This window comes from Aptenodytes patagonicus, chromosome 2 (genome assembly GCF_965638725.1).
Source record: "Aptenodytes patagonicus chromosome 2, bAptPat1.pri.cur, whole genome shotgun sequence".
Classification (NCBI taxonomy): Eukaryota; Metazoa; Chordata; class Aves; order Sphenisciformes; family Spheniscidae; genus Aptenodytes; species Aptenodytes patagonicus.
Window position 1 is genome coordinate 93,237,026 of NC_134950.1, and position 25,640 is coordinate 93,262,665.

The following is a 25,640-nucleotide window of genomic DNA, read 5'->3' on the forward strand; positions in this document are numbered from 1 at the left end:
TCAAAAGACCTCCACTTGAACTTACAGACCCCTGATAAACGACAAGCCCAGGCACCTGGCTGTTCCCTTTTGGGTGGACATTCCAGCCTGAAGGCACAGAGCAATGATGTGGCTCCTCACGTGAACCCCAGACGAGACGTCAGTCACCTGTGGAGCAGCAAGTCCCATCGAAAAGCAGTAGGAGTCAGTTTGCAGGGGACAGCTCAGAGGGGGCGGCAGCTCACCCCACATGAAATCCAGGTAGCAATACCTAGTCTTCATGCTACCAAGCTATCTCAGCACCTCATCATCCCAGCACCATAAAGTACAAGACCTTCCTGAGAGACAAGGGCCTGAGGCCCTTTTACCAATCCTCTTGGCCTCTCTCTACTACGTGTGAGCATGTGCTGTGTGCATGCCCCTCCCTGAGCATGGAAACACGTCCCTGTGCTCATATGTATAGGGGCTCCATGCATGCCCACGAGTCCCCATTTCATCCCCATGCTTAAGTGCTTCGGTGTCCGATCAATGAGGAGAGTGAAAACAGACTTCTGTAGATCTGAAGGGGACTGCGGGATGGACAGGGGGATAGGAAATATTTTCCTCTGGCTGTGGATAGGAAATACTTTCTTCTGGCTGTGGATCTTACCTAATCCCTCAGAATTGCCTCGGACATTCAGGAACATGCTTAGCACAAAAATTACAGGAGTTATTTAGAACCAAAACAAAAATGTACTGAAGCATAAAGAAATGCTTGAAAAATGCATTTTCCAAACATTTATTAAGCATTAAATTTCACTGAACTTGGAAGGTAATTTTTTTCATTAGAGATGCTCAGGGCAACTTAAGAAATGTCTGTAAAATCGATCAACTTGAGGATGAAGCAAGCAGCTTTGCTTGTTGACACGAGCATGCAAGAGGTAAAGTGACAAAGAGAAAGAACACAACAGCCCCAGCTGTCAGGCCTACGGACAGTGTACAGCACCAGAAAGGTCACCAACGTGCTGTAAATCCATTGCAGCATTTCCAGACAATCTTGCCCTGCTGAAGCTCTTGCACAATCACCTTTGCCTTCAGGGCCAGCAGATCCTTCGACAGCCTCCCAGATGATGCTGGGTCTCATTTGCTGCCATGTACCTTCTTCCCTCCCTCCCCCCTCCATCCACCCATAGAAAAAGTCCGGAAAAAACAAATTTCAAGCCACGCTTTCTGTGCGGCTAGGATAAGGAAGTGTTTCAACCCCAACATTTACTTGAGATGTGTTCACCTGACATGCAGATGTCTCCTGCAGTACTCATGCCAAGTGTCTAATGCCATCAGGCCATATTCCCTGGGGGCAGTTTAGCTGTGGATGGGGGGTATGGCCCCTTTTTATGACTGGGAGGAAGCAACATCCTCCGCTTTGTGGTGTGGCATTGCTGCAAGAAGATCCGGGGAACACTCAGGCTTGGAGCAGTTTACACAGTAGATTGGTGCCAGGAGCTTTTGATACCGGGACACCTACAGAAGAGCTCAAATCATGTATGAATTGTTTGTGTTTGTTTTAGCCCTGTTGTGAATGTAACAAAACCAGTGCAATAGCCATCTCTACTCCAGAAAGGCATTTGCAGCATTAGAAAGGTGGGCTGCCCAGGGCTCCAGCAATAATAACGTGACTGGGAAGGGGAGCTCGAGGGGAAGGGGGAACCAGTGTGCCAGTCTGTATGATACATGCTTAAGTCAAGGCCAATAATCCCTCACTTCCATAAGCAAAAAGTTTTAAGTAAACTTTCAAGTCATCTGATTAAAACAGAAAAAAAAAGAAATCCGTTGTGTGGCTGAGTAGTCATCAGCTATAATTCTGTATTCCAAGGTAATTAAAACATGAAAAACCTTTATACTATTACCACAACCCACACTTAACACTTTGCCTTAAAACGCCGAGTCAAATTTCAGCTACCCCCTTGTAAAATACAGAGCAATTCTGCCAAATTCCCTTCCATGCTCTTCATTTGATGGCAAAGTAACAGAGGTACCATAATTCACTTGATATCATTCTTTTCCTGCTAATGTTTTATTCAGACTGAGCTTCATTAATAAAGATGAAACTTTGGACTCATGATTGCTCCATGTTTACAAAACATCCAGGCTCCTTTACATCTTGGTTAAGCACGAACAATCACTGAACACACAATTTCCTAAAAAAATCCCGCATACCAAAATTGCATATTTTGAATTTTTAAAATTCACTAAAAAAAAATTTCAGAGTGAACCCTAAAGTCTGTTTGCCAAGAAAGCACAAGCCAAAAGTGGAAGTTGGGACGCTTGACAAAAAAAAACCAAAACTGGACCCCAACACACACATCCTTCCCATTAAACAAGCAAATAAATACACATTCATACAGAGTAATTTGCTCTAAAAATGCAGGTGCTTGAGTAATTACCCACAAGTTTTAGCATAAATTTTGGTTGCTCAAACAGTACTGGAGTCACAGTAAGTTTTCTTTTTTTTTTTTGGTGGAACTGGGCAGTGATTTCTTACTGGACACCAGAGAACAAAAATTAGCCTAGAACGTGGTGATTTTGACACAAGTCCAAATGCGTTTCTCCACAGAGAAAAGCTACAAAGACAAGGCTGTTTTTAAAAAAAAAAATTAAATAAAAACTTAGAGGTGTATATAGCAGTATCACTTTTTAATACCAGGTATTGGACTAAGGAATGGGACAGACTGCACTGCATTTTTAAAGTAGTATGACTATCGACATACTTGAGAAACATTTTAACACTGTACATTACAACAAACTATTTAGTTCACTTCTACACAAGTCAGCAAAAAAGCTAGGTGATCCAACATGATATGGCAGCTGCAAATTTAAAATGATAGTCACAGTCTAAAGCCAGAACAAAAACATCTCCAGAACTCCTATTTATAAAAAGGAATGAACATACACACCGCGCGCACACGCATGCACGCACGCAGACAAAAATCTTGAGGTTTTACTTATTGCTCTTACACAAGGCTGTGAGCAGGCAAATGTCTGGATCAGAAATTAGGTCAAACATGCATTTCAGCAGGCACAAAAAGTACAGGAAATTCATATTAACGAAACAATGTACTGTGTTACGTAATACAGGATGGTATTCTGCTAATATAATACTTACGTCATTAATACCGGATAAACTCCAGGTCTGCCTGTTGCATAATGTGTTATGCAGTGTAGTATTTTAACCTAATTTCTGATTTCTCTTTCATACTGTACCCTCCACGTAGGGACGAAGAGGGGTTTTCAAGACAGCCGTTCGCTGCAACGCCAGAGAAACCTCAGCCTCAAGAGCTTCAGTCGGGCAGGTACGGCCAGAAGGAGGTCAACATTATCAGCACTGTATCTCCAGGACCTGCTCTTTGACTGCCTCACATTTTTGAGCAGTCATTGGCAACTCGGATAAACAAATGCAGAAGTTGGTGCAAAACATATCAGCGCTGTTCTCGGAGCATCTTCCAGCTATGCTATACGCTCCTGGTACACCCCGCAATTGCTACAGGGGATAAGGCAGTAGAGGGTCGAGTCCTGTATCTGGTCACTTCCTCAAGAGTCTTATAAAGGCAAGATTTTTTTGTGAACTGGCTTTCCTTTACACAATAAGCAGCATAAGGTGGATGTCAGTAGAAATCTGGCTACCTACTGGCACAAGAGACTAGCACGTTCACAAGACACATTTTGGAATTCCTGCTGTTCCCTACTGCAACCAAATTAAACATGCTGCGGAGAGGTGTCCATGTAATTACAATACTCGTAAGCCAAGTTCAAGGCATACTGCACATGGGCCTTGCACGAAAAAGGCATTGAATGTGTTATCCGAGGATTTTTTTTTTTTTCTTTTTTGCTGTGTTATGCATACATGACAGTAGACAAAAATCAGCACAATGGTTCCTCTCCATACATGACCCAACACACACCATAACAATTAAGCACCGTATATGCTATTCTTTAGTTAACAGGAATCAAGGAAGAAAATGGTGGTTTGGGAACAGGGAGGGGAAGAAATCCAGCACGAAGTTAGAGGTATGTTCCTGACAGAAGTCCTAGCTGAGAATGTTTATTGTGAACCAGCAACTGGATTTTGTGACATAACCAGAAAACCACTGACGTCTACAGGGCCAGCTTGGGCACTGCATAGTCAAAATTATGTTCTCCAGTGTTATAATATGGCATTGAGCAACCTCTAATTAATTATTAGAAAGAGCAGTAGGTAGACGACAAGAGGTCTCGCTTCAGGGAGGTTACGCTTTGTACTTGCAAAAAGAACCAGTGCAAATCAATAGATTTTTATGTCTTATTAAAGGTCTGTCATGTGCCCCTTGATCCAATCCCTAAATCTCACACAAATTTCAGCTTTCAGACTTGCCAAATACCCAAATTCACACTAAGCTCTATTTTACTTATGAGCAGTACTACTAAAGCTAGTGGGACTGCTTAGAGCAAGGCGCTACTGCAGTGAAGGTTCAGGAATTTGGCTCTTTCCAAGAAGTGAACTGCAAACGACTGGGGTTTCATGACACTCACGGGTAGAGGGAGACACTTCCTGTGTTTTTTTAAAATCTGTCCTTAGAAACACCAGCTTTTATAAGACTGAAATGTGGGAAAAGGCTCTGTTATGCTCACCAAGACATTTTGACACCAGGACAGCCACAGTGGTTTAGGAGGGGTAGCCCATCCAGTAGAAGGTTAGGTTGGCCTGGGTTCTCCTTCCAGCTATATCACTGCCTCTTACTAGATGATTGCACGTAAGGGTCCTTGGTCTCAGTTGGGATGGTGAGGCTTCCTTAGAGCAACTCCTGTGTTACACCATCCATGGGTGCACAGTTGCATCTCCTAGGAAAGAGGGAGGCAAAATAGGTCTAAAGTCTTTAAAAACAATTAAGAAAACCCAACCTCTAGAAAAAGAAGAAAAATTTTCTATCATGTCCTTGCAGGAAGGACTCCTAGGACTTCTCATGACCCATTTCTTTACTAATGGCTGTGAAGGTCAGATCATCGGGAAGCCCTGCTGCCAGATCGGAGGTAAAACAGCGTGTCCAGTGTTTACTGTTCAAAGCCATCCTTTGCGTGAAGCCAGTTAGGCAGAAGTGTTTTGGCTGCGTTTTTAGGCTTTCCTCCTAGCCCACTTTGCTTCCGTACTCGGAAGCTCCTTTACATAAAAGATGCTGGAAGTGCCACTTCCCTGTAGCTGAAAAAAATGAGGAAAAACAGAGAGGCAAAAAACACGCACCAGGGAACAAAATGATTGCTTGTAAAACTACTGTACAACTTCCTAACTTGGTTTAATTAATGTGCAGTTTAAAACATATAAAATGCCTTACAAGCTAAATGATTTCTTGGTTTTACAAGTCTCCCTCCCTCCCCCATTAAAAAATAACGCATGTGTGGACTGGTATTGAACACCTTGTACAGAGTTGCGCGCCACTTCTCCTTTAATTCTACATGGAGCAGTTTTGATTTTAATCTATTGTGTTTAGAGAAGAGCTCATACCGTATACTTTACAGTATAATCAGCTACATAGATGTCTTTAATCTCATAACACGATAAAAAAAAAATCACTGTAAGTTGCAGTCCCTTTGATAAATGATTATGGTGACGCATGCAGTCCTTAGTGCTGTTGCCGCCAGACATGGGACATGATTTTCTCCGCACGCTGCCAAGAGTCCTGAGGCTGCACCGCTGGGGGCCACAGCCGGGCCAGCGCACCGCTGCCCCAGTGCATAGCGTTCTGCAGTCATTGGGCAAAGCTGCGGTGAATTGTCTCGCTCGATACCACCACCACCACCACAGACCCAACCCCCGAGGAGCACACCTCCCTCCCCGCCTCAGCCGCAGGAGATCACCGTGAAGCGCTTGGAAATGCATGACATGTTGTGGAGGACGATGCCCAGGAGAAAGACCAGGACACAGGCCACCAGGATCACAGTGCAAACCCCCGACCAGGTGGAGCTTTTCACAACACCTCTCCGGTCTGGCTCCTCCGCTACCCCTTCAGCAGGGAGGCCGCCCTGCAGCGGCTGCTGCTCCGCCGGGATCGTCACCACCGCCAGGGACTTCTGCTGGCCACCGGGCAGGAGGCGGCAGCCAATGTCTCCCGGCAGTAGCGCCCTCTCCTTGGAGAGGGGCAAGGGCAGCATGTAGCACCCGTTGCTGGGGAGTTTGATGAAGACGGGGGTGTGCTCCGAGGTGTGGGGGATCGCAATGACAGCGATCACCTCGGGGTCATCGGGCAGCTGCGACACAGAGTACCCCGGCGGCAGCTTGGTGATCCCGCGGCACCAGGGGCAACGTAGGTCCTTCTGGCTGGTCCTCATCTGCTGCAGGCACACCGAGCAGCAAGTGTGCTTGCAGTCCAGGAGCTTGGGCCGCCGGCGGGGACTGTAGTAGTTGAAGCAAATCTGGCACTCCAGCAGAGAGTCCTGGGACAGGGTCTCCATGGCGGACGGCGCAGGGAGGCACAGCGGCCCTGGTGAGGAGCCTCACCCCCACCCCCCACAGCCAAGGGGCAGCACCCGCCTTCCCGCCGCTTCTTCTCCTCAGGGCAGCGCCGGGCGGCGGCTATGGAGAGCGCAGGAAAACCTCCGGCCTGAACCTTTCAGTACCTGAGACAAACAGAAAAATGTGAAGGAGCAGGTTACTTACAGGAACCAGTGCGAACAAGAGTCCAGCTAAGGGGGAATGAAAACTAGCGCTGACCTTGTAATCTGGCAGGATAAACAAATTTGTGACCCTTAAAAAGAAAGCATCATCCCACTGGCTTCACCAAACTGCCCAGCGGCAAACCTTCAGGTCAGCCATCACTACATCTCCCTTTTTTTTCCCCCCAGCTATAAAATCCCTACCAACCCACCAGTCTGCCGCTTACAGTTATATTTATACCCGTAACAAGGGAGGCTGTAGTTCACTAAGCAGGTCCTTCAGCATCTACCTCCTGTCGTATTTTCAGGACTTTTCAGCCCTTCCTGCACCTTAACAATTGTTCTCATTTAATCCTTTAAACCCCTGAGGATTTTTAGCTATTTGGCTCAACCGCTAAGTCTGCGTGAAAGGTGGGGGAAAGAAAAAATATGTTTAAACGGATGCATTTCCACAGGCTCCTGAACTTATGCCTGTGCATGAATGAGCAACCGAGTAACTATACTGAAACACCCACATTTGCGCACAACAAAAAGGAACGGCATCATTTTCAGTCAAATTAACTGTTTGCCTGGTTACACGAGCAGCTTGTTGAACACGGCCCTCTGAAACATAAAGCCTTCTCACTGATGAAAACTTCACCCGAGACAAAAGGCTCTGTTTAGACCCAGGACCGCTGAACACCACAGAAAACAATCTGTTAATGCACTGAATTAAAGGCAAATTGTTACTAACCTTGTTCTAAACTATTTATTATAAATGGATTCTTTGCATTTCCCCACTTATTTCTTATAGCTATGCAAAAAAAGATAGCTGTATTTACTTTCACGGTGAGTTGTTTAGCTTTGTTTGATTTTGGTCACTCCAACACATGATAAATATGAAGGGGTGACTTTTTTACAACTTTCTACATTGCCTTCCTTGCTGTATTTGAAGAAGTATCAGCCTGAATTTGCATCCAGAGAATACAATTAAAAAAACCCAAAATATTTGCATGGTGACCTTTGATCTTCTCTTATTGCAATGTTATTCCCAAAATAGAGTTAACACCTGAGGACCACAGCTGTCGGACGACTTCTTCCTTTCCATACAATTATTTCTTGTTCTTCTCTCCGGATCACAGCAAATAGGTTGCAACACGCTAATCGATGGGTGACGTCAGTAAAACAGAAATAACGTAGTTCAAGAAGAGAAGGCAGGCATAGACACGGGGTTTGCAATGCAGGACAGCCCTCTGGACCACACTGTCCCATACCCTGCTTCTGGCAGTATTTGAATAGGGAAAATAAAATACACGTCATCCCTTCAGATGCTAATGACTGATATCACCGACATTGGCAGAACTGGCCCTGCTGCTGATTTTGTAACAGCAGTGGATTTTGGCTCACAAGGCGCTTCAACAAACACGCAGTGACAACCCTGACTCAGGAGGGAGCAGGGGCTGCAGTTACGAAGGCAGGAGCTTGTGAAACACAGGCAACGGCTGCAGGGGGAAATGGCATGTGCCAGCCACCCAAACGGCACTTTTGGGATGCTTTGCCTGAACGTGGCAGAGAGGCCACTGCTGGGAGAGACCCTGCCAGCATGAAGCCAGCACGGGTCCATGCAGCGCCTGCTCTGCCCCAGCGCCGTATTACACGACGTTAACAGATACTCCGTGTGCAGAGGGAGCCTAACACTGCCGCAGAAGAGGCTATGCATTCACCACCCACCCGCACGCAAGCCGCACCGAGGGAAAGTGGAAGAAAATGAGTAGAGGTTTCATCTTCTTTATCCTCTCCTTCCCATTACTATCTCCACATCCCTACGGTACAGGCAGGCACAAAGGAAGACTGTCAGAAAGGGTCACTGAAAGACTAGCGTGCAGCTGAGAGAGAAAAATGGGAGAGAGCTATCCACGATGCTAGGCAATTCCCGGCTGAAAAAAACATTAAGAGACAAAGGCCAGATTAGAAATTAGTTATAGGAACTCAGGAAGGAATCACTGAAGCCATCAGATCCAGTTTTCAGCCACAAGCAACCCTGCAGTTTTCTATTTTGCACAGAAGTATCCATACAAAATCTTCACAGTTACGCACTACCCAAGCCAAACCTGAGCTCAGACATTACAAGACGCAACTCTGATCTACTGTATCTGCAAATCTATCAAAAAAACCCCAGGTATAACAATACTGCAGTATTATGAGAAAAAGCCCCAGTGCCGGGAAAATCAGAAGGTAAGGCTTATGTTTAAAAACAGGGTGGAAGTACTCCTTCTGCAGATGTAAATCAGTATCTCTGCATAGAAGCTCTACCCTCCGCATTTTGGATGTCAGTGAACCGACTGGTGAAGTTCTCCGACCTCATTCAGCTGTCACCTACAAACCATCTCTCTCCACTTACAGTGCTAAAGGTAAACCAGTTTCTACTGATGTGAATGTGATTGGGATCAAGATCACTTTTTTGACCACATATCCTTGTCCAGGACTTGTATACTCATGCACTATCAAGCCCCTCATCCCTGTCCCAGTGACATCCTTACAGTAGAAGATCAGTGCTAGGAGAGAATGAGATGAGGTATTCGGAACTGAAGAATAAAACAAGTGTCACCTCCAGGTAAACAGCGCCCTAAGGAAAAAGAATAAAACCCATCCCAACAAGAAGATCTCGGCTGGTTTGAATGCTAAGTAATGCTGTGAAGCATTTCTCCAGGAGATCAAAGTTTTAAAGCATTAGTGCAATCTATAGGAAGAAAAAGGAAAAGAATAGAGCTAAATTAAAAGGTTAAGGTAGGGGCTGTAAATATAGTGACAACCCCATTTTGACCTGGGGCTGAATCAAGGAAACAGTCACCTGCAACTGTGTGTCTTGAAATTACACTTCCCCGCCCCCCGGGAAAGAACTATAAACATTATTTCAAGTAACAAGGTTGCATTGTGTGTATACCTATACCGAATTATGACATTTCTCATTTTCCCAAAGTGTCTCAAATAATGACTGGAGGTATATTTTGACAGATCAGCGGTAACAACTGGTAAGCAGAGAGGTTAGTATGATTCCTTCAAAACATATCTAAAGACAAGTTAAAGAGTAGCCACAGCCATCTAACCCCTTGGCCTTTGCTGACACTGCCTTGTTCAAAGGTTGCACATGTAGCTTCATGGGCGCAATGTAACTTTATTCCCAACCATACTGAAAGCCCCGCAACCCTCCTGCACTCTGCCACAGCTCGGTTTCGGGATAAAAGAAAGTCAAGCCATCACCTACAGTCAGAATTAAACAGCATGATATTTATTTGATTCATTTTGCAGTACGTGGTTAGGAAGCAAAAAGCCACGGGAGCTCTCTTAGTACTCTTCTACCACTTCACTTTAATAACTATGCCAAGATTTAATACTGCAGCAGACCTCCTCTTGGACAGGGGACTGAACTCTCTAATTTGTGCTCAACACACCCCCATACCAGTTGGAGGTACTGAGCTATCACAGGTGAATACCTCACTCAAAGCTTACTCAGACTGGACTCTTCTCAGTGTTTTGAGCATGAAGACCAAGAGGCAGCTGGGCTGCACGGGAGGGCACGACTGATGTCAGCATCAGCCAAAAACATTGTTTTGTCATTATTCGCTCTTGTTGCCCAGTGATGCCCAAGGCGGGCAAGGGGACTGTTGACAGGAAAACGGGGGGTGGGAATCAGAAAAGACTGTCAGGGATATCTATAGGTCTCCGCAAGAGAGACAGTGTATATATATGTGTGGATAGGAGCACACATGTGGAAGGGAGGGCTGGGGACTATGACAGTGAAACCATACACACGGACAGAGGCAACTGCGAGTGGTGACCCTGCCTGGCACAAACCTGACAGCAACTGGAAGCTCTCCGGGGCCGAGATCTAACTAGTAACACAAATAAAAACTAACTGGGTATGAAAATCCACAAGCTCCAAAAATCAGGTGTCAGAAAGGTGCAGCAGGAGCAAGGAAAGTGAGAAGAGAAAGGTCTTGCAAAGAAGCATCAGGAGACCTCTCTGCCTCCCCTGCACCCTCTTCCCCTTGCCATGGGTCTGCCCAGCATCCACAGGGCTGCTGCTGGCTGGTGAGACGAGAGATTCGCAAGTGTTTACAGAGACCCAGGGAGAAACCTGCAGAGCTGATGACCCCTGCAGCAGAAGATCAAAGTACAGCCAGGTGGCTGATCAAAGTACAGTCAGTGGCACAGCCCAAAGGTCCTCCTTGCAGATTTGGGCTGCCCTCTGCACGAGCCAAGAGTTTTTAAGATTTGAGAAATGATGATGTGACTCAAGAGCAATAAAGGTCTGGAGAATAAAACAGGTATTTCGGCTGTTTGTCAGTCATGCTATCTGTTCTGCCAGTACCTTGTCGGAGGCCACAGCAGAGCCCCAAGCTCCCTTTTTTTGGGTGAGCAGGAGGCCAGGAATGCCAAGGCATCAGCTTCCCACTCCCTGAGAAGAAGGGGGAAGGGGCATTTGTTGCTCTCTTGCAGTTCTAGCTTCCGAGCACAACGTAGGGAGGTGCTGCAGGAGGTGAACAGATGAGGATTGCTGCAGCTAGCATAGCACAGCTACAGACGGCGAGAGGAAGAAGAAAGCACAGGGTTGCTGCAGAGAAAGCTCTGCACAAACCCTGACTATAAAGTGGCCCCCAACTGGCCAGGTCAGAAGAGACAGCTATTTTTGGAACCCAGTGCAAAGAAAGACATTGAACATCCATGACCGGAGTTGGACAAGTCAGAGAACAGAGTAATGGCAAATCCTTGCCTATTGACGTAATATTTTTTCTATGTAAGGACAGCCTCAGTGATACTAAGCAATGGAAACCAAAGCCTTGAAGGGGTGCTACCTCCACGGAAGAACTCAGAACTATCTTCACATATGCTTCCTAACTTATTAGGGCCCAAAATTATATTAACTTGAAAGCCCCAAAAATATACTTTAATGATGCCTGTGGAATCTAATACAATTCACAGAAGATTAAACACCATATCACATATTTAAAGACTGGCTTCAGGGCATGCTGATGTAGTTAGCTGATCACTGAAAGAAAGCCTCAAAAACTTTGCACAGACTTATGCACATATTTAGGCATGCTCTACTTGCTGTATGGCAAGGTTAATAACAGACTTTCAGCAAGGCATTGACAATACTTCACCTTTCTCAAGGAAGGTTCATTATGTAAACTCCCCAAACACATTAAGAATTCTTTGACAGTATTACTGAGTATGTATGATTTATGATGAAGAAAGATGCACTCATTTCAGGTGCCCTTAGGCTGGAAAGGAGATGGGGGTGAGGAGGGAGTACTGTTCTCAGCAGGGGAACTAATTCCAAGAATCATCTGCCCACAGATACGGAAGGAAATGTGTGCTAGAGTCGCTTCAAACTGATAGTGAGGAAGAAGGAACATATTTAGTATTTGGAAGCATTTCTGCTACAAAATTCAGCATCCGTGTATGTTTTCAACAAATTCATGTTTGGACAAAACACATTGGGGCTGTTACAAATGCCCAGGACGTACTACTTGATTTTCCCTGGATATCCTTCACTAAATGATCCTATTTATTTTTAGGCTGTTCTGTAGCGCTAATTACCATAGTAACTGAGAACAGCACAACGATTAATTAATTTATTCATCACAATACCCTTATTAAGGGAGAAGTATTATCATCATTATATCCTTTAATCATCTAAGAAAAGAAGTGCTGAGAGACGAAGCAGTTGGTCCAAGGTCATGCAAGCACCACCCAGGTTACCTCAAAGCTCCTGGACAACTTCATCACAGCTCCACTTTTCACCTCATGAGCCACCAGGCAGAGGTGACAGATTCTGGACAGATTCTTTTTTGCAACAGAGAATCAACAAAGTTCAGAAAACCACCCATTTCTCCCCGTCTCTTCCAGCTGGCAGCATCTCCATGGTATACCTGAGATTTTTGTGGCTTTCGTTGAACATACCAGCTTTTCCACAGACCATGAAAATCATGAGAGCCTGTGATCCAGAAGTTAAAGTATCTCCACGGACACAGTTCATCCACCATGAGAGACTGAGAGACTATACATACAACTGAGAGACTATATGCATTTTGAGGGACATAAAGCTAACAGTAAGATTACAAAGTTAATCCATTCTTCTCTTCAGAATTACCTGTTTTCCAGGCACCTTCCTCTAAGCCAGGCAGCCTACACCCACCATCCTTTCCATTTAGTTACTCACAACTGCACAGAAATATTGCAGAACAGAAGTGTTTTAATTTGGCCAAATCCTTAGCCAGTGCAAGCTGGCGCTGTTCCTTTAGCTTTAGTCCAGCCCTTGCCAAGATGAGAATCGGGTGTACACACTCCCGGACACATAAAGCCACAAAAAATAAAGCTGAGTGAAACTATGATACATGAGCCTACAACCTAGGAACCAGCACCAGGGGATCCATGCTGATGGGGAGAGAATCTGGTCTGGATGATCTCAACGGCACAGATCAAACAGGACAGCAGTTGTCCTGCCTCTCTGGCAGCTGAGCAATCGGAGGTGGATCATGGAAGAGGAGCCTAGTTGCAAGGTATCATCCCATAGCATTTACCTTCGAAATTGTCACCAGCCAGCCCTAGCAACAGGAGACAGAGGCAGAAAGGTCACCCACAGGAATGTAACTAGATGTAGAAGTTTATGGTTTCAGAGCAAAAACAGATCAGGGGAAAACACCAATCTTTGGTGTTTATAGAAAACAGAGAGAGACTCACATGCTGCTCGTTGTTCCATCTCACATCACCAGCTGCACTGCTCCCTCCTTTTATCTGCAAACTTTGACACATCCACATTCCCTGGCTCCAAAGACCTTATTTTGGTCAAATATGACCAGGATAAGCTGCACTTTGTTCCAAGAGCAAACAATACTAATCACCTGCAACATGCCTGGTCAGCAAACGAGGGGTACAGTTTCTTACTGCTGACTCAAAACAGTACAGCTACGCTCATCAGCCAGTTTTCACATGAGTTGCTTTACCAGTGAGAAACACTATTTGAAATCAAAATATTCCACAGAAATGTGCCTGTTTCAGACAGGCAGAGACAGAAAGTCTGTCCTTTCAGACAGACAGCTGTCTGACAGGCAGCTTTCCTGCCCACCCAGCCCCTTGGCAGCCCTCCGTGCAGGTGGTCCTGGAGCCCAGGCTATGGGAGCCTGTCCTGCTCCTCACCAGCCCAACTCCGACACCTCTGCAGGTTTCTTACAAGGTCACTTGTCAAACTGCCCCAGAGCTATGGTTCCCTAAATTTCCCAGGCTCCCTCCAGCCTGGCAGAGAACAGGTGCAGCTCTGCCCTGCTAGAAGGAGTGTGAAGGTGCTCCTCACCACTTCTGCTGTCCGTAAGTCCTAGCGTTTCTCTTCCCGCATGAGGGGTGCACTGACAGGGTGAGAGACCTGACTGTGGTCCTAAGGCATGCCAAATGAAAATTTCCCAGCACAGGATATTAAAAGGTTCCTCCCAATTTGCAAATAAACAAAATCTCCAGCATTCAAAGCATCCAAGGGATGGTGCTTGTTTCTACAGCCCACTCTGAGCACAACACTTGCAGGGCCATTAGCACTTCTTCAGTTTTGTTGGCTGCTCTTAATTATGCCTGACTCACTCCTAAACCCCAGGGTGAGAGGAATTAAAAGCCAGGTTTTTCTACTACCAAGTGAGAGACCCATTTGCCATTCAAGCTGACATCAAGAGGAACAGGGGTGGGAGGGGTGGCATGAAAATAAATCTATCCCTCACCCCCTGAATAAAAGCAGCACTGCTAGATATTTATGACCAGGACATAAGGAGCGGGTGGTTGGCAAAGACAGATTTAGAAGTTGCTTCCCTAACTTACAAGTGAGGTCACAAGTTAAGTCACTAAGGCCAAAATCCCGCAACCTTACAGGAGGAGCTTTGCCCAAGCAGAGTAAAGCTATGGGCATTAAACTCACTCTCAGTAACAGCTTTTAAATGCAATGCAACATCTTCTTTTTAAGAGATTTTCATTTATGGCAACATGACATAATTCTGTGGCATTCAAAATGCTGAGAGGGAGAGAAGCATGAAGCACCTGATCACTTCAATGACAAATTTTGCTCTCCCATTAGAGCTTTATGCTTCATCTGCCATTGATAGAATTTGCCTGATACCTGAAGAGAAACTTAATTAAAAGATTCTTCCCTCCCTCCCCCAAGGATTTGGTATTATTAGACTTACAAAATACACCATCCAAAAAAAAAAAAAAAGTAATTTTAAATAAAGCTCAAATGCAGATGTTTCTCACTGATACAGGTCAGTGGGTAATTTGAGTGGGAATCAGCTTGAATTAGTGTATTAAGACACCAGCCTATAATTACAGGAGAGTGTTACAGCTCTCTGAGGTCATTGAGTGGGTTTTGATAAAGCTAGGTCAAAACCTACCTGCCTGTGGGCTCAAACAGAGGAGGAGAGAAAGGAATCGATACTCACACGTTCATGCATTGCCTATACAATGCAAAAACTGAAAACTCAATTTCACACTTACCTCAGGAAACATAAGTCCTTCAAATGAGAGTTTTAATCATTGCAACTCTGCTCTGCACTCTCACCTTGTAGACCCCACCTGCTTAACATGCTCTGCACTCTGCACTCACCCAGCACGGCTTCCTGAGGATGTGATTCTGAGACCCACATCACTGAACAGCTACCTGCACACGGCTGCTCTCAAGGGCTGGGATGGTTTGGGGTTTGTTTTGTTTGGGTGTGGGAAGGGGTTGTTTCTTTTTTTTGCTTCAGAAGGAAAAAAAAGCAACAGACCTAGGGGAATCAAAATAATTCATCCTTTTACACTGAAGTAGATGGGATTAAGAAATTGGAAAATATTTTTTTAGAAGCCACATAAGTAAGGAAATTCTATTCTTTCATAGACCATAAAGAAGTACAAAAATGTTTGAAGGAGATTGGGGGGCGGGGGGGAGCTTTTTTAATCTTTTTACCTTTCTCCTGAAGTGGGCAGCACAAGGGAGTAAAGTCCCCTGTTTATCAAGAGAAAAGGTGTAACAGAAGTCCTAACACAGAAGAACCACTTCCAAGAGCTTATCTTCACAACAGAGTGGAAGATAGACAACTAATATGCCTCCTCAAGGTCAACTGCTATGTCATTTCCTAATGCAGACAAATCATGATCTTCATGCATTTTCAGTCTCTGGTAAGCGCTACAGCTACTGCAGGTCACGGCACTGGTCATTCTGGTTTGCAGACTACACCAAAAGGAACTGGAACCAGTCCAAAAGCTCCTTTCTTATTGGAAACTAATCATTCACCCTGTAACACTGTCAGCTAGTAATATTAATACCACCCTCACCTCCTGAATTTTGGGAACAGTCCAACTCTGGCTGGAAATATGGATCACAAGCAAAGTTAGACCAAGCCTGAACTGCATACATATTGATGACTTCCTATTTCGTGATTTACCTCCCTGTCTTTACACCACTAAAATCCTCCAAAGGAGATTTAGCAGGCTATACTGGATAAATAATTTCTTCCATTACTTTTCTAAACCACATGTTTCTACCCGTGACTATAAACACTCCACAAGCTCCAGTTCAGACAAGTTATGAAGCGCATGGCCTGACATTAGCCACGGAAGTTAATGGGATAACACATGCTCCTGAGGTCAGTTGCACATTTACATACTTAACACACTATCCACTAACACAACCAACACAGTACCCAGTGTCAGCAGCCACAGGCAGATTAAGGTAATCTCCAAGTGCAGGTGCCTTTGCTTCCCCTGCGCCACCCTGAAAACATGCAACCTGAGGTAACACAACACAACCTTCCCAAAACAGCTGCAACTAAACCAATTGGTTGCACATGAACTAAGCTGACCAGCTCCACATCATGACTCGAAGCCCCAGTACCACCAGCGAAAATTTCAGACTAGTGGGGAGACAACAAACTGACACCAGGAAAGGCTCGCAGCTCCCTCCTTCATGCCCACAGACATGGGCATGCCCATGAGAGAAAGGAGAAGACTCCCATGGATGGACTTCTAGGATGAAGCCTAGAACAGAGTGAGGGGATTTGCACTGAGTCTCTCCTTCATATGAACCAACACCGTTTGCAGACAAAAGAAGTCTCGCAGCTAAGCAATGCGGTGTTCTCAAGGGCGACGACCATAACTCAGGTTAGCAACTCAGGTTAGCACCACCACAACCCTCTCTGGTGGGCTGAGATAATTTACAGCTCCGGGAGACTGAGCTCAAAGCTGCAGAGCTGCTAGCCTCTGCTCCGGCAGCCACGCTGTGATGGGGACCGGCAATTGGCTGCTCAAATGCTCAGGCACAGGAAGATAAACTATTCTTGCCCATATTATGGGAAATCTGCTGTTGCTTTCCTTCACAGAGACAGCATTCGATTCCAAGAGTCACTCACCTTCTGTGGCTGCAAGAAGCTTATCAGACCTGCCAAGCTTTGTCAGGTTGTATTTCATTCTTTACAGTGAGTTTCAAAGTTCGGGCCAGACATCACTCATCATACTTCTGCTTTTGAAACATCCTCGTGTGAAAATACCCTCCGTTTGGCAGCACTTAACTAACAGTATACAGCATTTTTGCTGTATGAAGGAGTGCAAATGCTCGGAAAGGACTGTGTTACGCTACATTAGAGCAAAACAATCAAAATGAAGCAAACTGCTTTACCTCTCAATTTTGGGCCTAGTTCTGCAGCCCTTGCAATGTAACAGCAGAACAAACTTAAAAAAGGTAACTAGCATAATACTGCTAATGCTCAAAACTTCATTGCAATCCTGACAGTATACGGTCACGGTGAGTCCTAGGCTCACAGGATTATGGACAATCAATTCAGTACTCAGTAAAACGAAAGCTGCTAGCCCCATTTTTCTGAAGAAAAGCCTGAAAACATGAACTTCAGAAGCCCCAAATCCCAGTTAGGCAGAACCCCCTAAACTTCAGTCTCTGTCTTGCAAGCCAGTCTCATGATTTCTGCATCCGAGTTAGAGCTAACTAAAGAAATGTAGTTCTGAAGTGAACAAATTCATTGGCAGTTTCAGATCAAATTAAGCAAATACTTTCTCCTTAGGCAAAAATGGTCATTTCCATTAAAATGTCAGCTCATTTCAACTTTCATTTCAATTTGACTATTTTCTTTTAGAAAAAGAAATTTATAAAAAGGTAACGCAAAGGGCAAACAAAGCTTTTTGTACTGACTCCGCAACAATTTTTCTTCTGATGCGGTCAGCCACAGAGTGAGCCAGAAGTCTCTCTTACTCACATTGCTCTACTGCTGAATGTGGAACCTTAAGTCTAGCAATACACCATGATTTCTTTTTCTTTCCCAGCCTAGCAAAAGCAAATGAGATAAATACATTCCAACTATCAGCAGTAGTTTCATAGCAGCATGTTTACAAAGATTGTTATTCAGCTTTTTTTAGTTGTTGGCTTAAAAAAAAAAATCACAATGTGGGGCATTTTCAACAGACAAGTCACATTTCATGATGTGATCAAAGGCTGAAGAAGACTATGTGGTTGACAGGATTGCTGGTTTTTACAGGTGTTTTTTGCTAAGGATCTAAAGGATCTTACTTCGAAAGGGCAGGTGGTTCAGGGCTTTCTAAAAAGAAGTCACATTCATCCCAAGGGTCTCAAGAGTACATACCAAAGTCATTAATCGCTTTTGAAGACTTACATCAGATAAGCTTCACCACTTATTTCCAACATGTATTCCATGTAGCATCACACAGAATAGCAGCTAGGAACCAAAGAGGTGGGACTACCAAAAGAAAGGGAAAAGGGCCAAAAGTCCATGTTTGGCCACTCTAGAAAGTGTTGCATTGGAAGAGATGATCTAAGATGACACGGTGTGCATGCACACAGCTTTATGCATCTATGCAGGATCTGACCAGATTCCACTCAGTTAAGGTCTTTATTCCATTTTTGTTGTAGTATTATATCTGTGTGCCTTACAGTGGTGCACCGAACACAGGAAACATCAATGCACACAACCAAATCGATGCCAAGGAACCACACTGACTTACGCCCATTGAGGATTTGGCCCACAGACTGAAAAATCAATGTTACAAAACAGATTCAAAAAATACCTCTTTTCTACTGCCAAAACAAGTTCTCAACTAGGATGAAAAAAAATTTCAGCTCTGGACCCAGATTTGCATTGTGCCACAAACTGCCATGTTCCCCTGCTTTCCAGCGAAAAGGTTTTCAGAATTGTTTAGTTTACTGACATCACTGTTACATTTTAGAGTTGGGTCAGTGTTTTCCTAATGTTTGCTTAAGTGACTTCACTGTCAGGTGTCTTTCACTTTAATGGTTACTGCTTTAAAAAGCAAATATACACAGTTATGAAAAGTAATTTTGTTTTTTTGCCACCACAGAAATGATCGAAATATTTTACTAAATCAAGACAGAAAGAAAAAAAAATACTTTACATTTTGCCAAATGACAGCATGGATTGGAAAAATCCTTTCTTATACTTTAAACCAGTCCTTCATACTGTGCTCTGTATTTTTTAAGCAGTGAAGCGTCTGCCAGTTTCTTTCACAATGAGTTTGCAGAACACCTGCCAGAGTGAGATCTTCGGCAATAAACAGGGTCCTTAAGTGCAATGACAATCAAAACAATAATGTAATGATCAATACAAATAATTAGTACTTTTATTGTTACTAACATCCATGCTCTTTGCTCTAAGCTCTCATCTAGAGCAGCTGCCTCTAGAAAAGAGAGAGCGAAGAGAGCAAGTGCCAGCAGGTGGCACTCCAGAATATAAAGCATTAAGCACCAGGGCTTGCAGGACCAAGAAAGCCAGTTCTGCTTGGCTGTCCCACTAGCTTGCTTTAGCACCCTTCAGGAGGTTTCATTTGGTTTAGGATGACCGTCTCCACTTTCCCACTCCCAAACAGCAGGGACAAATGCTGCCAGTCCCATCTTTTAGCACCGTAAGATTATCCTGGCGCTGGATGGGATGCATCAGCAAGGTGAGGTGCACCTCACGCAGTCCTTTCTAAAAGAGAGTAGGGTACCAGCGCACCCAAAGTGCTGAGCTCATTACTTACTCCCTGACTGTGGGGAGAGCTCCCGCAGGGCAGGTAGAGTTGCTTTCCCACGTTGTGCATGGAGAGGTGGCAGCGTCTTACTGCCTCCCACCACTCTCCTACACTCCTCCAAACAAGCAGCAAGCTGGGATATAGCTGAAATAATGCTGGCTTTTATTGCTTTAAGACAGCAGCAACAACAAGAAACAAACCCTAACGATTAGGAAACCAGTTTCCCTTCCGTTTTATTTTTAGCTGTGCCCTACACATACGTAACAGCTACAGTGTTCACCTGCATGGCTAGAAAGCATCACTACAGATGGTTCCTTGAGGCGCGGTGAAGACTCCCACCCTCCTCTGAGCCTTCTGCCTCACCCCAACACTCGTGCTCCTCCCGCAGCAAAGTCAGTCAAACCAGCACTTCTTCCAGTCAAACACTGACTGTCAGGAAAGCCTCTGTATAGTAGTCTCCTCAGCCAGAAGAAATAAATCCACCTCAAAGAGCTGTGGCTCACCTGGTCTTTGCAACTCTCATCCAACTGTAAGAGCAATTGCTTGTTTTGCTCCTGCTGGAAACCCTCCCAATCTTTCGGTCTTCAAAATGAGGCCCTTTAAAACACTGTGCAACTTGGGGGAGATAGGACGAGGTACGCTTAAATCTAGGAAGATTGTTGCTATTCTCTTAGACAATGAAATTTTAAAGAAAAGCTATAGAAGCCAGTTGTTCTATCCAACTCCAGGCATCAAGCATAGCAGTCAACATTTAGAGAGGTAATGAATTGGCTCAGTTGACAAAGATGCAATTCCCACATTATTCTCCCCTGGAAAAGTTTAGAGTTTAAAACACTGAAGGTGGAAAAAAGCCTGCATTTTTATCAGAAGTCTTTATGAATTACTTAAAAGCTATACAAATACAGAAAATAACCAGCCCTCTTGCTAAAAGCATAAGTATTTACTGCTTAAACTCTCCTTAAAGGCAAACCTGTACCATGGGATCCATCTGCCCATGTGGAAAGAGCAAAAAAGATCTGTCAGAAAGTAATTTCCTTTCCTCTCTTGTATATGTCAGTGGATCACTGGCATTTCCCCCCCTCGAATTGACCCCAAATATAAATAGACACAAAACTGGAAAAGTTTAAGGTCATCTCTGTGGATATGAGCAACACACAAACCAAACAAAACCAGGCAGTGTGCCCTTCTTGCAGAAGGGGGTTCACAATCAATGCCACATGATATCCATTATGTTTTAGGAAAACAATTTATATCTAGAATTCCGAACTCATTTCCCCACAAGCAATAAACACATACCTTTTTTCTTAATGGTTCACTAACGTCATCCACTGAAAGAGGCACAATTCAGCTGAAGGTTTATGTACTACACGTACTGCACAAAAGTTTGCTCAATACATGTTTTTAGAACAAGTATCTTTTAATACACAAAGATGGCTGATGGCATGGAAAGAGTAACAGGGCAACTGTTCTTTCTTACTCTGCCTTCCTAGCTGCTATCCCAACGTGGATTTGGTTCATAAAATAGTCACACGTGGAAAAGCAAGTCATGAAGCATAACTGTAACCCGTAACACTGAGCAGCAATGAAGCGTGTAACTGTCTGCTGATTATCATGAGACATCAAAAATATTTCCAAGTTAGCAAGTTGCACAGCTGTTGCTGTAAGAACTTATTTGGATCTCCTGTTTCCATGATCTCCCTGAACAGATGCATGGTCTCCCTGATATTCCACCCACCTGATCAGAAGGCAGAACTAAGGGGTAGCCAGGCTTCGTTATTCTCCTCGCTATTTGGAACAACAAACCGCCTTCTCTAATGAGCAACCTCTCTTGATAGAGGAGACTGCAATTAGTGTGGACTCAAGAGCTTTAATGTTCCCAAGCAGCAAAATGTAGGCAAGTGCTTGTAAGTGGGTTCAGAAAGGCATGCAAAATTCTCCAGCACTGACTAGTCAATAGCTATGGAAAGGGTCAATCCCTTTGTAAGTTCTGAATTTAAATTTAGAAGAAAATATCGTATATTTAATGGAGGTGGGGGACCAAAGAGGGAAGGAACATTAGAACGAAAGCTTCTTGCTTTAAAGACGATCTGTCTATCCACCTATATTTTCTTTTTAGCTTGATTTTCGCAAATGAGCTCAGATTTTGCAAGTAGACTTTCAGGCTCCTCAAAATAAGAGTGCAGGTGCAAAACACAGGTGCTCTAAATGTGAGTAGTACAACCATAAGTATACAGGCATAAGCTGAAGACCTTTTTTAAAAAACAAAACAAAACAAAAAAAAATCATTAAATATTTTCCTTCCCTTATGTCTGATTGTGTAACCCCTCTAAAGAAAGCAGTGAAGGTCACCGAAATGCACAGGCCTTTGCTGATGGAAAAATGCTATTGTATATTGTTTAAAATTACATTAAAAAAATGGGCACAAATGCTGGAAAATGAGACCTTTAAAGGAGAGAACTGAAAAATTTCAACTCAGAATGATATCCTGATTTAAAATTGCACATGTACATGTTACAGCCACCTCTGTGTCTCTCTTCATTTGAAAAAGCAACAGTTTTATAATCTTATTAAAGGACAAAGCTGTAGATTCTTATCACTTCATTAAATTGCCAGTGCATGATCTTTAATTCTTTTGTTCTTGTTTCATAACCACCCATTAACATAAAGAGATAAGAGTTTGTCCAATGGACTACATAGAGGAGTTTCAGGCAGCAGAGGAAGCAGTAGCACAGGAATGTAACTCAAACATTGGAGAAAATGAGTCGGGTTCCCCAAAATATGAAGGGGTTTTTTCTGTAGCTCCTCCAAGGACTACAACAGCAAAGTTCCCATAGTCATGGGGACATGTTTCCACTGCCCTTCACCAAACACCACTACCCATTTTTGGGTCATGCTGACTCCAAACAAGTGGACGTAAGGAAGAAAGCAAACACGTCACAGAATTGTAATCTTTCTTTAAATAATTCCTCATTACCGAGGTGAGACCACAAGCAGCCCTCTATCTCACACCTTCTTGTGTCAGGGTTGTGGCTGCATCAGAAGGGAGAAGACCTGGACTGTAAATCAGGACTCCAAGAGGGAAGTCAGTGTGAGGTTTTTTCCCAAAACTGTTTTTGAACATGGGCACAGTATCTTCTTAAAATACACACTTCCTTATCAAAATCCTTTTCACCAGCTTACCTTGCCCTTTTGCAAGGTTGTTCAGGAACACCAGTATGATAGCATGAACTCATTTATTTTACGTATGAAAATAATTCTAAATTTATATACGTGTTAAAAAAATATATATCACAAGGACTTTGCAGGTGGATAAACAATTTCTTTAAAGCCTCATTTCTTCAGAGCTGCAAAAACCATCCTGGGTCCAGTCCTGCAAGCATTTCTTTGTGCCAGTGACGCCCCCATATGAAGCAGTTCCACTGACCTGGGCGAAGCCTCTTTCACGGTAACTGTTCTCTAGCGCAGATTTGGGCCAGACTTGCCTAGAAATCCTTCCACTGGAGCACAGGTCATCCCACAAGCTGTCCCGCTTCCACCAAATGCCGATGTATGTGACATGCTCTGTCTGAGAGGAAAGCCTCACTCTTCCTGACCTTTAGATAAAAAAGGAGGCTAAATCTCAAAACATTCAGCAAAAGCTTTCAAAAAAAGGCAACCGCTGGATTTTTAAGACCACCTCAAAATCATCCTGACAAGCCCTAGATTTCCTGATCTATTCTAAAATTCCCTTTCTATTCCCTGCTATTACTTGTGTTTTCTGTGGAAGTCACATAAACAGGGAGAGTGGCAGCTTGCAAGAGGTTGTAAGCTGAAAGGCAGAAGACATCGTGAAATTGAGAGAATAAAAAGAACAAGTTTCTGTACACTTGAAGACTTCAAAGGGTCGGGGGGGGGTTCTGAAGTGGGGCTGCTAATTAGCCAACCATAACAGTAGCAACAGTGTCCTTGTAAAAATAGCTCACTGCAATACAACTTCACCGAATTCTCACCAATTTGCTGTTACTGACCAGCTTCTGTCTTCTAGACATGCTTAAACTTCATACACTGACATATTTCCTACTCCACAGACTATGTATCAGTCTGTGCAATAAACACAACTCCAGTATTTCTGTTGATTTCTATTTTAAGAAGGGAATCTACTTCAGAAAGTAAAATCTGAAGTGTACTTTATTCCCATTCCCAGTCTAGCTCCATTCCACACTTCAGAAGTATTTATGACAGACCAGCAAGAGAAATCTCCTCAGGCAAATCAAATCACCATCTCCAACTTGCTGTACTTCGAACTTACAACAAATTCCAGTATTCTAGTATCACACATTACTGCAAGGCAAGCCCCTAAAACAAATGGTATTTTATGCTTGCAAATTAAGCCAAGATGCTGATTTAAAATAAAATTAGACAAAAGTGAGTTTTATTGGAAATCTAGGGTTTCAAATGAACACCTTATGAATGAAGTGAAATGAACAGCTATGTCACCTCTGCTAAGGGAAGTGTTGCCTTTCTACTAAACAATAGAAATTTGGCAACCCGTTCACAGAACTGTGAAATGCCGCCCACACCAACTCAAGGTACTTGCATATGGGATGACCCATGTTCCCATTCTCCAACACAGATCAGGTTTCCCAGCTAGATTACTGTCTCCCATAACCACAATGGCAACTCAACATGAAAAGAGGAAATGGAAGCCAGCCATAAAGCCAAGCCCCGAGGAAAGAATGAGAAAACAAAGCATGCTAATTACAGTTCCCATGGGAGATGGTGCTAGCATTCCTAAAGCTAACCCTTCGGTCCCATTTTTCAGTGAAAGGAGATTTGGGGTCTTTTCCCCTCCATAAAATAAACCAATGAACTTTGACAAAATGAGCATGCAGACAAAACTTCCAGAAGGCAGTGCAGGACAAATCATCAAACTAGCTGTAAAACCAACCAAAGAGGCAAACAGCTTCACCCTTTTACTGCTCAGAAGCAGGGATTTTTCTGCTCCAGGAACATTCCTGAGGCTCCGTACCGATATATCCCCGATTCCATCCTTCGCCCATTTTTAGTTTAAAAGAAAACTACTACACACGACTGGATCTTTAAACCCTTATTCTTCAAATCCCCTCAAAGCTTTAGCTACATTGCACCAGCGTGACAGAAAGACCTTGATCTACAGTCTTCACACTGGTGCCCCAGCACTTGGCACTCAAGTGAAATGGAATTAAAAGGGGCTCACGGCTTCTGGATGCTGCAAGCACCCCATTTCCTCACGCTGCTAACATCTCGTCCTCTGATTAGAATATAACGGGGTCTGGGCTTAGCAATGGGACAAGAAGGCCAAAACACAGTACCCCATTAAATGTGGAGGGAAGCAATCCCTTTCATAATCTCCAGATCCCAGTGCAAGTTACGGGGGGGGGGAAGATTCAGAGAATTAGGTACAAACAATCTAGCCTGATGAAAAACCTCATTATTTCAACACAATTCAATAACTGAAATATCAGTAGTGCTGATTACCTGCTCTCTTCAATGGCCCCTTGTTGTTCTCCTTGCTCTGAAAAAAAGCTATTCTGAGCTGCACTACAAGGAAGCAGCAACGTGTTGAGCATGGGTCTATCACAGGTCTGGGTCACCCGCATAAGGGGCTGGCTTATAAATTGCAGCAATCTCTCCAAGAGGTGGTCAGTACTTACCTTCCTCAAGGCAGAACTGCAGGCAGAAAAAAGTTTGGATTAACACCTTTGCAGATCATCCCCCAACAGTCTCTCAACAGCAAGGGTCTCTTCATGCAGTGGCTGCCTCAAGGGGATCTGGGGAAGGTAACTAAGAAAGTAAGTCTGTTGACTGCAAGCTTAAGTTCTGAGCAAAGATTGCACTACCATCAGTAAAATACTAGGGGCTACTACATAAGAAAAAGTTTGAAGACACATAGTTGCAATACCGGGTCTGTGATCTGCTATTTAGAAAACATC

The 25,640-nt window shown here is 44.0% G+C and overlaps 2 protein-coding genes across 6 annotated transcripts in view; both read right to left on the reverse strand.

The window, feature by feature from the left end:
- Positions 1–2,604: 2,604 nt before the first annotated feature.
- Positions 2,605–6,446, reverse strand: RNF152 (ring finger protein 152). Its single transcript, XM_076330406.1, has one exon. The coding sequence runs from the start codon at positions 6,436–6,438 to the stop codon at positions 5,827–5,829; it is 612 nt and encodes a 203-aa protein (XP_076186521.1). The 5' UTR covers positions 6,439–6,446; the 3' UTR covers positions 2,605–5,826.
- Positions 6,447–6,535: 89 nt separating this feature from the next.
- PIGN (phosphatidylinositol glycan anchor biosynthesis class N) overlaps positions 6,536–25,640 on the reverse strand; it is a 206,886-nt gene continuing 187,781 nt past the window's right edge. The window contains exons 27-30 of one of the 5 annotated variants that reach the window (XR_012994658.1): positions 25,362–25,478; positions 23,114–23,282; positions 7,688–7,899; positions 6,553–6,603 (exon numbers count right to left, since the gene is read on the reverse strand). Coding sequence is in view for 3 of the 5 variants with exons in the window: in XM_076330402.1 (XP_076186517.1) it covers positions 25,401–25,478 (78 nt within the window). In the remaining 2 variants the exon portion in view is untranslated. Of the gene's footprint in view, positions 6,604–7,687; positions 7,900–23,113; positions 23,283–25,361; positions 25,479–25,640 lie in introns of those variants that run through there. The other 4 variants (XR_012994657.1, XM_076330402.1, XM_076330403.1 and 1 more) reach the window with 4 other exon arrangements.